Raw genomic sequence first — 13351 nt, 5'->3', positions numbered from 1 at the left:
CTTTGTGAAAATCGAAAATTTTGTCCAGAAAGTCTTGTGTTTACTGATCCAGCTTCAGCATTCTTAGCTATGGACATCCAGACATAAGTAACTATAGTTAGGTAGCTGTATGATTTCTGTAGCAGTGACAACTACTAAATGAAAAATTGTGACTGCACTCTATTATTTTGAAAATATCTGCACTTCTGAATATCCCTTTCCTCTTTCCTTCTCTCTCCACCCTCTACCCCACCCCCCCAGATGTAGGAGATCCTAAGTATAGACTGTGTGAAAATATAAAATGTGTAACTGCTCTGTGCAGTGAAAAGATTATTGCTGCTGCTAAGGATTTGTTCTTCCTGTTTGCTCCTTAAAAAAAAAAAAAAAAAATGCAAAAGCATGTAGGATTTTTTTCAGAAATGTTGTAAGTAATTAGTGTGTCAAAGCTTGCATTTTAGTTTAATGTATAAACTAGAGCCCTAATATAATGCAGTCAAAAGTCCTGAGCAGTTGCACACTGTAAAGCAGGAAATCTCCTCCACACAATAGAGATTAAACGCTCCCTGTGCATACTGTATTCTGCTCAGCCCTCTGCGTTCAGAGCTGGGACCGTGGCAGTCGTTATCTCTAGCAGGTTCCTTGGTGATTTTCAAGCCCTGCACTACCTGCCCAAGTGGCAGTGACACCAGCTTTCACTGAAGCCTTATTACTCTTAAAAGAGCAATTTGGTTGGTTGCACGGCTATTAGGATCAGACAGTCAGGCTTAAAGCTGTCAGTACAACTGCTTCTTATCTTTTTTCACAATCCTGACATCTTTTCTCTTTTCTGCTGGACACAAGCATTACTGTTTTTATCATTTTCAATCAAGCTCACGCTGCAAGCTGAGGACTATATTCCCACAGAACCAAAGTGAGGAGCAGAAATTATTTTATAGCTACTGTAGTAGCAGCGGTGCCGGCTGCATGTTGTGTGGGAGAAACCGGATCAGTGAGAAATGTGGCTTTCCTCAGGGCTACATCATTGAGATATTAATTCAGCATCTAAGGAGAGTAAAGCTACTGCTTGCTCTGATTTTTCAATGATTAATTATTCCTCTTTAAGCAAACAGAAGGTGGGGATGAAAATATAAGACAATTTTTTTTCTTTTTGGAAAATAACTTGTGGAAATGTTATCATCGATGAAAAAGGGGAAAATCACTATGCTGCTTTTCATTTTGATGTTGCTCTTCTCTGGACCAACCCTCAGCAAGCTTAGCAGGACCAAAGGGAAACATTGGAAGGGGGGTAAGTGGAAAGAAAAAGTTTTGTAATTGATGACTCTCTAAGATTCCAAAACGCTGCGTTAAAGGTGATCTAAGGAGAGTACCTATGCTGCTTTGAGTGACTCAGATTTCAGGCTGCTATGTGTGCTTGCAATAGGATGCTGAAAAGACAGCATAGAGTTTGATTTGTTTCCTTGTTAGTTTGCTTTACTGACCCTGTAAGGCATGTATTCCTCACAGGAGTTTTACTTTGCATGGTATTACTAACAGAATAACATTTAAGGACTTTATAAAAATAAATGTATAATATTTACAAATCAGAGGGGTTTTTGGACTGTGAGAGTTCAGGTTGTTCTTTTCATTAAGGAGACTTTAGGACAGATGCTTGTGGCTTTATTGGGAGAGGCATAACGCCCTTCATGGGGGGTTATAGTGTTGGTAAAGAAAAAGAATGAAGAAGAGAGAAAGAAAGCAAATAGCAGATTTAGAGTGCATAATTGTTAGTGTATGTGGTAAAAATGACTAGACAGACATTATTTTATAGTACATGAATATTGTGAAATGCACTGCCAGCAGCACTAATTGGCTGACTGGCTACGTCAGTGTTGATGTGTTAATAAAGATAAATTGTATTAACTTTATTGAAAAAAAATGCTGTGCTGAGGAAACACTTATGATTTTTGAAGGCAGCAATCAATTTTCCTCGTCTGTTAAAAACTGCTGAGAGAATTTACCCTATGTGTGTTCTGAACAGTTCACTGAATGTAGCTTTTCATAAAGTTCACTTTGTTTTGCTTCCTTGCATGACATTTGTTTATGGAAAACACAGGTTATCGAGGTCTCATAATCAAATAGCTCAGCGAGCAAGAATGGTATCTCATCAATATTTGGACTGGAGGACTGTGGATTGTAGATATCTTTGATATTTTCTCCCTGGATGTTTCTTGATGTTACTGATTGGAGGCACCCCAGGATTTTTTTTTCTTTTCCCCCCCTCCTTGCAAATGTTGCCACAGCATGGTGTGTTTATCACGGCTTTAATAGCACTTTCAGTTTTCCTCTGCTGTCAGTATTGTGATCTGAGGTTAAAGAGTAGCATCAACATTAAAAAGAAGTTTTAATAATTTATCACAACATCTTGGCAGGAGACTCCTCCCTTCCCCTCTGTATATTTCCTTTTATTGCATTTAAAGATATCACAGACCTTCCAGTTACTGTACCTTCATGGGAAAAGTTGCAGCATACACTTAACCTGGATTATTAATGTATCACAGTATATCTGAAAATTATTTCCTGGTCCTGTAAATCACATTATCACATGTATATTACAGTGGGCTGCTGGGTATCCTCATTGCAATTTACAAGCTCTTATTTACTCTGGGTAGCATGACCTCTTCTCAGGGGTATGTGAGTTAGGAATATATGTCACTGTCAAGTTCCTGGGATTTAAAAATGCTGTTAACTTTTTTCCTTTTCTCTCACTTTCAATTAAATCTGGTAAATGAGGGACCTAGTTCTTCAGTCTCTTACCCACCCTCATACAGTGGCAGGAATCTCCGTTGAAGGATTTTTATCATGGGTGGAAAATAATCCCTGAATCTAACTACAGGAAATCATACCTTAATTTGGGATTTTGCTTTTCTTAGAGGCGTTCTTTGCAGCTGAAGCAGAATGTAAGTAAGGTACCTGTTTAAAGGGGACTAACAAGCAATTTGTCTTGTTTACTCACAGCTCTTGAATCAGCCCAAACTAGGCACAACTGCTGTACAGTAGTTTTTTCATATGCAGATGTTAGTGTGAGAGTTGTGAGAGTTGTGTGGCTTCAAGATGATGTGTACTTTCAAGTAGAAGTTTCAAGTTCAAGATCTGTCAGAATCTGTGTTCTAGCATCATGTATTTTGAAGTGATTCTGACTTCCAAAACATATTACATGTTCCTCCCAGTCCATTAAACATTAAGGAGCAGGTTTTGCTTCTACAACAATGATTTGAGTTCTTTTTGTTTGTGTGCTCCTGGAATTAGTGGTGTCATTGGGTGAAATTTCAGCATACAAAATTCTCCATTGGAGCACACTAGAAAGCTCATCCCAAAATGAAAGCAGAGACTTTTGGGGTTTTGGGTTTTTTTTTTTTTGTTTTTTGGGTTTTTTTTTTAATATAGGAGGTTCTGGACAGTCTGACACCTGTATACAAACTTACAGCTATATTGTTCAGAATGGAAAGTTGATGCTGGATGCTTGCATCTGGACATACATGATATAAGTCATAACATAGCTATACTGAAGTCAGTTTCCATGGTGGACAGCAATAGCTGATTTAGACCATCCTCTGAAGTTTCTGGACCACATTTTGTTTTGTTTGCTGCAAAGTATAAGCATCATTGGAAAGTGCTAGTTTTCTGTGTTTTGACTAGGGCCTGATCATGATCCGTCCAAGTGCAGGCTAATGAATCTGGAATTCTTCTGGTATAATTAAGAAAAGGAAGTTACAAGATCTGAGAAGACATTTTTGTGGTTTTGCTGTTTAGTTCTCTATATAATTTATAAGAAAAATAGCTCCATTGACCTCTATTTTTCTTTTTGGAATTTTTGCTAAAAAAATGGATGGCCACATAAAACTAAAATGAATGGAATTATGGGTAGAAATCACCTTCTGATGTAGTTGCGATGTCAGGTGTCAGGGAGTGAAATGAGTCCCATATGTAGGCCTGGAGAAATGTAAAGATACCATTTTCTTTTCTAGCTGTTTTTAAGTCTGCATTCCAGAAAACCTTTCCAAACAATTCATTGGAATGCAATATCTAAATGTGCCTTAAACTTGGATTTATAAACTAATGATCGAGATAAACTGGAGTCTAAAAGTAGTACCTTGAAAGTACAAATCAAGTGGATTTTCTTTTTCCCTTTGAGCATAAATAACACACCATGGTTCGAGTTTTTAAGAAGGATTTATAGTATGGAGAACAAAAAACTGAGAAAAGAAGATTAAGTACTCTTTTGAGTTTACCTTAAATTGGAAAGCAGATTTCAAACCTTGCTAATGCCTATCCCCTCCTGAATTTGTTTCCGCAGTGTATTCACCTTGTCATATATCATGGCAGGGAGGGAAATTCAGTGTTGAGTGTATCCATCCATATGCACATGGATGTGCTTTGTGTCTCTCCAGTGGCATCTGGGAGAATTTGGAAACTAGGAAATAAGCTGTCCATTTGTGTCATGCTTAGGACCCTTCCCAACACTTCACTCATACTAATACCACAGTAATTGTAACTCCTGACCACAGAAAATTGGAGTAGTGATTCCCTTTCACAGACCTCACAATATCAAACATCCCCTGAATCTATGTAGTATGTCACACTGGATAAGCACCACAGGCCAGTCTGAGTGGGACTGTTTGTCTGGGCTGTTGCCAAAGGGCCCGTTGCTGCTGTGACCTCAGCCTTGTTGAGGACCTGTCAAGGGCAGGCCAGTGCCTATATGCAAAAGTCACCATGTGTTGTGTCTGGGTGCTACCTCATCTGGCAAACAGGAAAATGCACGGGGAGAACGAAATCATGCATGCATGATGTTTGTCTTCTAGTAGACATGAGTGTATTTTACAATTCTGTGTGGAGGCTTGTGTGATAGTAAGGATTCAGAGGAGGAAAGCAAGAGCATGAGGACAATCACCATGCTTGGCAGATGTTAAACCACTACTTATCTTGAAAACAACTCAAGTGTTTGGTCTGGGCTGTGTCCTCCCAGGCCACCAGACAATTTTGAAGAGCCTGACCCTTTACACAGTGGCCTAAGGAACAGTACTGGGTCCATCTGGTGGGCCAGCATCCACCCCAACTGAAATGCTGTAGTCTAAGCTATAGTTGGATAGTTCTCAGGAGTGAGATGAACCTCAGTGAGGGACTCCATTCATGCCCCAAGGTGCCCCGGTGTAATAGCAATGCACCAACAGTGCTGGTAACACCACACAAGTGAAGAAAGGCCTCTGGGGTTGGTAAGAAGAGTAAGAGATAAAAAGACTTCAGAGGGAAAGGACCAGACCCGGGGTTGGCAAATGTAAATTAAGCATGCCTTTTCCCCAAGGGAGCATTTGCTCAGGTCTCCCTTGTGCTTCACCAGAATAATTTACATTTTTCAGACTAAAAGCGTAATTTGACTTACTTATGATCCAACTGGAAAATAAAAATATATAAAATGCAACCACAGTGCAGCACTCCACAGAACTAGATGAGGACAGTGCCTGTCCTTTGTGTCTACATGGAAGTGAAGCAGTAATGTCTTTAATGACTAAATCAAAGTTTATTATGCAACTGACACAGTGCTATATTTCAATTCAAATTTCAGCTCTTTGGTAGTTTAATTATTTTTATGGCAAAAGATACTAGTGTGAGGAATCTTAGGTGTCACTGGCTAGGTATTACTAGTAAGAACAGTGTAAAGCTGTATTTGTGAGATTCTTTCACTGACCCTGCAGATGGATCAGCATAGGTATTATTTAGGATGTGTGTAATCCATTAACACTACTTCAGGTGTTTTTAAAAGTAGAATTCATATATTAGCTCAGAAGATCAAATTTCTGTAGAATTCCTTCCATACAGAAACCAGCCACCCTTCAGACCTTCCAAATATGGAGTTAAAATATTAGATTATTGGAGTAATGGCTGCAATGTTAGAGTTGGAGGTCTGTTATTGGACTGCTGCTAGGTGTCTGGTTGCTCTGGACACCCAGATATCTCAGGTGCATGGACATTTGCATGTAGAACAACTTTGTGGTGCATACACAATGAGTTTGGTGCAAATAGACCTCAAGATTGTCTACATATGTAGTCAAGAGTCTCAGCATGGTCCTGAAGTCCCACACATCAAGAGAATCATGAACTCTTATAGATGTTTAGATGTCATCTTGGCAGCCGCTCAACAATACTATTCATTTGCCCCATGGGGAAACTCATAAAGGTTTGTGAGGCAGGAGTGGTCTGGTGAGACCTGATGAGGCAGAGCCTTTGGTGTGGTTGTTGAGTTGCAACACTTCGAAAGCATAGTCAGTTGTGCTGGAATGATTCACTGTGTAGCTTATTTAATTTTGGGGTGAACACTTTATATAGTTTGCCATTTATCTAATTTAAGTAATTTGTTTTATGGAACTTCAAGGATAAACTGCATGAATTCTTTCTGAATACTTTATGTTGTATGATTAACAGTATTTATTAAATCATGGGACTTGAAGTCTTGAGACTTGAAGACTGCTATACACTTGTACATTAGAAAAGCTTGTAAAATGCTGACCAAAAGTTTCATACTCAGGGTCCTAAAATAATTTCCCTAGATTTCATAGAATCATCCTAATTCTGAGCAGTAATGAAAATTCACAACTTCTGGTAACTTCAGAGGAATCTCAATATATATTTAAGGAGGTGACTTGTGCATAGATAAGGACCTCAAAACCTAATTTTAGAAACCGGATACTGTAAGCGCAGATCTGCAGTTTCAGTCTGACTGCAAGTATATAAAAGTGTGTGACTACACACAGTATGTGACTTCCTGTGCTGAAGAAATTCTTATAATTTTGCTTTGAATATACTTAAAAGGAAAATGAGGATTTTTTTGGATGCTGACTGAGAAATCAACTGGTTTTTTCAAATTTTTATTTTCTTTAAAGTTGATTTAACCCTTATCCCATGAAAATAAGCAAATTTTTGCACCATCTTTCACACCACCTTCTTCAGGGTGAAATCCGAATTCAAAAGGACTCTGCTGGTGTATGAAACTTCCCATACATATTTTTTTGGCACATACAGCCTTTGCATGTCTAATTTTCATCTTTGAAGACATTTGAAATACTTTACAGAAGTCTAGTAACCCATATTCAAACTCATACAGGAGGAGACGACAAGGATGAGGGCAATGGAAAACCAAGTTTGTGAAAGTTCCTTTCCATCTGGGAAGGAAAAATGATGGGGTTATTCCAGTCAGGAGGGAACAAATGCTGGGAAGCTGTGACATCTACTCAAGAACAGACCAGTGTTGGCACAAAAACAAACAGTAAGCAATAAATGCAGGCTGGAAGTTAGAAGAGCATTTCCAGCCATCATTGAGAAGAGATTGCTGTACTTTGGCAGATGAAGACAGCCTAAGACAGGTTTCCAGAGTCTCTTTCAGCCTTTGCCAGTCCTGGCTGCATGGTCTCCCTCCACTTCTGCCACTGGTGACAGTACTTTTCCATGTGCAGATCTACTGGCACCTCTACTCAGGAAGTTAATCCAGCTATCAGAGAAAGGTTAACATTCATCTAGTTGATGGAATCCCTTAATTTACATGCTTTCAGGTCACAGGTGAGCCTAGTACACAGCAAAACTATGGCCGCAATAGAAGAAAAGAGGTTGCAATTGTGGCTTGATTCAAGCTGATACGTAACTTCAGCCTGCAGCTCTGGATTATCCAGAAGAAAAAGAAAAAAAAAAGATTTAATAAGATGGCACCTTCCCTTGAATCTTATGTCCACATCCTGTACTTGGAGCCTTGCTTGAAATGTTTGCTATCATATTAAAAAGTATGTTGATCAAACAGTTATAAAATAGAAGGAATATTTAAATACTGGCCACCTCCACACATGCATACACATCTCTCTTCTTTGGTTATTTGCATTCATTTTTTCTTAAAATAGATTTTGGAACCATCATTGACATTAGAAAACTAGCAAGCACAAGTAAAACCCTCTTACTTAGATCCGCAAATAAAATGAACTCATGTAAATTGCCTGTTAGATGTTTAAAGAGCACAGATTGGAGACTCAAAGTTATAAACAGGCTTTAACACATATCAGAGTGTCTGAGGAAAAGTTCTTTTTGCTTTCTCTTTCTAGCAGTTTTGAAAGACAATGATATTTGTTGGTTAAAAAAAATTGATTTTTTTAGTTCAAAGCATGCTCTGAAGAGTACTTAGAGTGCATTACTTCTTCCAGCACCAGTGCTAAATACCTCCATGAAAACTCCTTTGTTTAATACATTCAGAATTGGGGGAGCTATATGAATTTTTTTACACGAGTTAGTTTTGGTAAATGATACTTGAATTTCCAGCAACGGAAAGCTTCTGATGTTTTACAGCTACTGTTCAAGAATGACGGCACCTCCAATAGAAATGACTTTTTCAAGCATTTATATCTAAATCATAAAATGTTATTCTCAGGTAAATTGTGTTAGCTCTTATCTTAGCACTGATTTCATCCTACTAGTTTTGAAACTTCATCTTCTTATCCTAGCTAAACAGTAAATCAAATTCATGGTTGCATGTGTGTATTGCGCAGAGAAGTGAACTGCAGTAATTCAGAAACATCAAAAAGTTTTTCTCTTTTCTAAGATTTTCCCTCAAAACCTGTGTTTTTCATTATTTTGTTTCATTGCATAAGGAAACTTTAATGAGGTAACAGAAAAAAAAAAAGGGAGTGGAAAAATCTAATTTCCTTCCCAGAGATGCTGATCACCCAGCAGAATCTGACAAAGATAAGGATTCTCAGCCTTCACAAAAATCAAGGATTTGGTATAAATAAGTGTGAAGCTCCTCTTTCCTCCAGGTTCCTATGCCCTCTGAATACCAACTGAATTTGCAGCCTCCCTGTTTCCTTCCAGGTGTGCCAAATCTGTGTTCACATAATTTGTAGTGAGACTTCACTGGTACAATTCCTGCTGCCTTTCCAGGTACAGGTAGATCTATGATGGTGCCAAGGATCAGCCAGCTCTTATTCGTCACTATCTTTCCAATGTAGGGGGAGGAGTAAGGACAGCCCAGTGCTCCTGTTAATGTTGCAGGTTGTTTTAGTTAATGATTAGTTTTCTGCTAGCTGGATTTTTTGTGTTCTTCAAAAGTGTTTTTCACTTCAAAAGTGTTTAGAGAGAAAACATCCCAGGTTTAGCCCATTGCTCAAGATTGCTGCCTCTGACTCAGTAATTTAACCTGGCTATAGCTCAATTGTGTACTGACAGTGGAAAAGCAGATATTAAGGAATCCTTAGCTCTGTAAGCAGGAGTAAATGAGCAAATGCTTTTCTTCCTACATACTGAATTATTGAGAAAAGAAATGGAAGAGAGCATAGTATTTGATGTGGAAAAAATGGAGGAAATGAAAAAAAAAATCCACAAAATTACTCTGAAAACTGTGGAAAATGTTTTTGAGAGTCATTGAAGAAGTTTAACCTACTTAATTATGAAAAATTTCAGAGACAAATTTCATGAAATTCAAGCGTGCCACTGTGATGGGAAAGAGTCTTTCAAATTATTAGAGAAAGGTATTGCAGGAAGAAATGATTGAAAACTCATGTCAGACATGTCCAAATAAAGACAACAAACAAATTTTAGGTTGATTATTTAAAAAAGCATGCTACAGTGGTATTTTTAAATCTTACTGACCTGTTGGAAAATTGCATTCCATTGTCGTACTAAATGTAATTAGCGGCGCTTACTTTGAGAAATCATAGACACTGTTCTGAATTTCTCTTATACCCTGAAAAGATGCTGGGAGAGACTATTCTTCAGTCATTACATTCAGTGTTCCTTCTGGAAAGTGGTTGGTATAAGAAATCTGCTACTTCTGATTTAAAATTTGGCACGCTATACAGAAGCCCTTGGGGAATGCCCCTGGTTAACTATCTTCTGCAAATGTAAGATAGTGTTTTTTCTTGTACTTGCTTGAGAAAAACTGCTGTGTCGTGCTATTTATTGGGGTGTGCCTGGTAATAACTGGGACATAATCAGCAACTTTCTTGTATTTGTTATAGGCAGGAGTAATGTAATTATGCCATTTCAAATGAAAGGAGAATCTACTCTTGAATCTTAGCTGTAATATCATATATTTGATAGTTAATTACTCCAGTTCTCACCAGGTAATGCTTTTCTAGTAACAGATCTAGGCAGCTGGGGAAAGGCTGATCTGAAGAAGAGAAAAATCCTGAGGCTGATGAAGACAGAGGAAGAATTGTTCCCACTGATGTAGAGTTGTTCCCACTGGTTAAGCTGCTTTTATACTGCTTGTGACTCTCTGGTAAAGCCTGAGAATTTATCTGCAATCCTTATTTGCTATCTGTTGTTTTGTAATGGGTCTAAATGAGCTGTTGTTGTCTGTACATTTGATTATCCATGGACTTGAAACAGTTTCATACACTAAGACGGGAGATACCTTAATCAATTAAAATATGCCCTGATGTCAAGAATCACTTATTTCAATAGTTTTCAATTTATGTGTAAAGTAATTTCAGAGATATCATAAAACTTAGATTAGGAATACATGTTTAATAAAAAAAGAACGAATATGTACTTAAAATAATTTAAGGTTACAGAGCATTGTGAGGGATAAAAGGTTCATTAAAAATCTGGACAATAGTCAGTTTTCACATTTTCAAGTTTTATTTTCTCCACTGCTAGACTCTGGTTTCTGCATTAAAAAAGTGACAGTCTTGAAATGTGAGTAATGTTCTTGCTGTTGGTAGTCACTGGGGGGAAAAAAATGAGGAATGACTCTGTACTTTGCAGAAGTTTTATTTCCTTAAACTGGGGCTTAAGTCAGAAACTTCTTCAATTTTTGACGGTTGAAGAGCAGTAAAAGAAAAATAGGAAGAGAAGTGAAGAAATCAATCTCTCTTAATTAATTACTTGATACTGTTGAATTGTGTGTGTTGAATGAAAAATATCTTTTAAAGAGGAAAGTTGTGGGAATTGAAGAATAGATTTATATTAGAGTTATGGATGTAACTTCTCTAAAGTTGCTTATGGACCCTCCTGGTACAATGTATGAAGACAGAGACACTCCACCAAAGAAAGGATTTTTTGTATTCTGAGAAAAAACCCTGTTGGATAATTTTTACATAGAACTTAATTTCAGCCTCTTTGTGTTTTAGGACAAATATCTACAGTCTCTACTTCTGATTATTCTTTTAAAAATTATTTTTTTAATACATAGGTTTTATTATTGTGAGGAGGAGAAATTCTCTGGTTAATTTGGTCTTACTTAACTCTTTCTACCGTAGCCCAGTATAGGTTATCTTTTAAATCCAAATTAATAGAATTTCACTCCCTGGGCTGCCTTGAGAGCCTGTTCTGCATTACAGCTCCTGGGCACCACTGACCAGCATTTTTATATCTGAATGTTGGCTATGCTGTATTTCATCTTCTCCTTCTTTGATCTTCATGCTCAGTGCACAGTTTCTTCTGCTTCTCAATTGTCTTCTTAGTCTTAAAAGACATTTTACAAATTATTATCTACAGAGGTTCTTTATCAGAGAGGTCTTAATTTATTTCAGATAGTTTTAGTAGCTCTATTTAAATAGAAAAATATTACTATTAAGAAATGTTACCTTGACTTATTCCTATAGAGATAGAGTCAGTATTGCAGACCATGAGGAACATGTGGCACATATATGTTCCTAGCAATGTGCTTTGCCTATTTTATATTCTTTGGAAAATATGGCTCAGCATCTTCACTACTTCCCTTTCTGGCGCCCTTGAATGGTATAATATTGCCATTTAACCTGAAAGGAACACAGTAGTTGGAAAGAGTTTTTGTACCTTTCAAATTACAGAAGATGCATTGTCTTTGGTATATTCTCTGGTGCTTACAGCTGATTCATAAACTTGCTCAAATCCTAGTTTAAACAAAAGCAATGTTGTAAAAGCTGGTGTGTGCTCTAAAAAAGTACAGCTCATGTAGAGAAAGTGAGAGGTGTTGAGAACACAGGATAATATAATGTATTATGCATGTAAATTTGCTTGATCTGTATTGGTCTTTTCAATTTCTTTTTCGAACAATGAACATGGTAATTTCATTTTACAGATAATGTAGTTTGAAGCCCTAAATCAGTTTAGCAGTATGCATTTTTGATTCATGGCAAGGGCAGTTGCTAGCTCTAAATGTATCTGTTCATAATCTCTTCAGCAGAAATAGAGAAGTGACTGGTATGTTTCACGACAATTACATAGTCTTTGCTTATTGGGAAAGATTGTAAGATGATCTATATGTGTCTTCAATCACCAGAAAAACTACAGACAGTCAGCACAGGGTGATATTTTGCTATGCCTTTGGAAAGAAAAATAATTTGAAGAATCCTTAACTGACACGTGGTCAACACCATCTTCCTCAGATGTTATTTGGGGTTATATTATTTTATTACCTTTATATTATTTTTTTATGTGAGCGTGTGTATATGTATAATGTTGTGTTGGGTTCCAATTTTGCATTATGATATAAACAATGTCTGGAAACAAAAGCTTCCTATGAATATTCCTGAGTTATTCCTCTATTCCCCTCCATGTGTAAGGTGTGCATAGACAGAAGACCAACTTGAAGATTGGTCCTCTTTGTTGCCTGGTCTACAGGATAAGTTTGTACCAATTTACACAACTGCTAAAAAGTAGGTTGTCATCTTTTAGTAAATTATACTGTTAATTTTTGAAAATCCTGTAAGTATAGGCTTTTATAACTGTGTTAAAGCTGCAGCAAGAGCTGTCAGTTAACTTACTCAAAATGCAAAGGAGATGACATTTCTATTGATTGTTATAGATTTTTGTCTTGTCTAATGGGATTTATTTTTTTTCTATGAACTTGTAGGGCAAAAAAGTGAAAACAAGTAATGGCCAGACAGAACTAAGACATTTTAAGTTCAAAAATAACTCAAAACTTTAAATTTCTCATGCATGCCATTGCATCCCTGGTTTCTAAGGCATCCAATCACATCTGTCTCTTTGCCAAGACAGCAACGCTAAAATGGGCTGAAAAAGACATCCTTTCACTTTGCATTAAAGCGCACGGACCAGCACTCAGCTTTGCGCATTTTGAACTCACTGCAATAAAAGTTTTAAGAGATAAGAAGCTTTTTCTATTTCAGGGTTGCCATTAGCCTGAATAATACATAAACATGGGAAAAGGTCTGAAGTCCTATTGAGGATCACAGTATAGCTTCAATTAAATTATACATCATTATCACAGCTGCCAAGCCTGGTGTGGGATTTTAGCCCCCTATCTCACTAAATGTTCTATGTAGCTGTCTTGTCCAATTCTTTCTTCTTCTTTTTTTCCTAAGTAACAACAGCCTTCTTTTAGAAACCTAGTTTATGGAATGAAGTTGAGGAT

At 37.2% G+C, this 13351-nt stretch overlaps 1 protein-coding gene across 15 annotated transcripts in view; it reads left to right on the top strand.

The window, feature by feature from the left end:
* Positions 1-710: 710 nt before the first annotated feature.
* ROBO2 (roundabout guidance receptor 2) overlaps positions 711-13351 on the top strand; it is a 905955-nt gene continuing 893314 nt past the window's right edge. For 5 of the 15 annotated variants that reach the window (XM_069870404.1, XM_069870357.1, XM_069870395.1 and 2 more), the window contains exon 1: positions 717-1264. In XM_069870404.1, the coding sequence (XP_069726505.1) occupies positions 1147-1264 (118 nt within the window). In that variant the 5' untranslated portion in view covers positions 717-1146. Of the gene's footprint in view, positions 1265-13351 lie in introns of all 15 variants that reach the window. The other 10 variants (XM_069870289.1, XM_069870339.1, XM_069870284.1 and 7 more) reach the window with 4 other exon arrangements.

This window comes from Phaenicophaeus curvirostris, chromosome 1 (assembly GCF_032191515.1).
Source record: "Phaenicophaeus curvirostris isolate KB17595 chromosome 1, BPBGC_Pcur_1.0, whole genome shotgun sequence".
NCBI classification, from domain to species: domain Eukaryota; kingdom Metazoa; phylum Chordata; class Aves; order Cuculiformes; family Cuculidae; genus Phaenicophaeus; species Phaenicophaeus curvirostris.
Note: the sequence above shows the minus strand (reverse complement) of the source record. Positions and strands in the feature narration are given on the sequence as shown.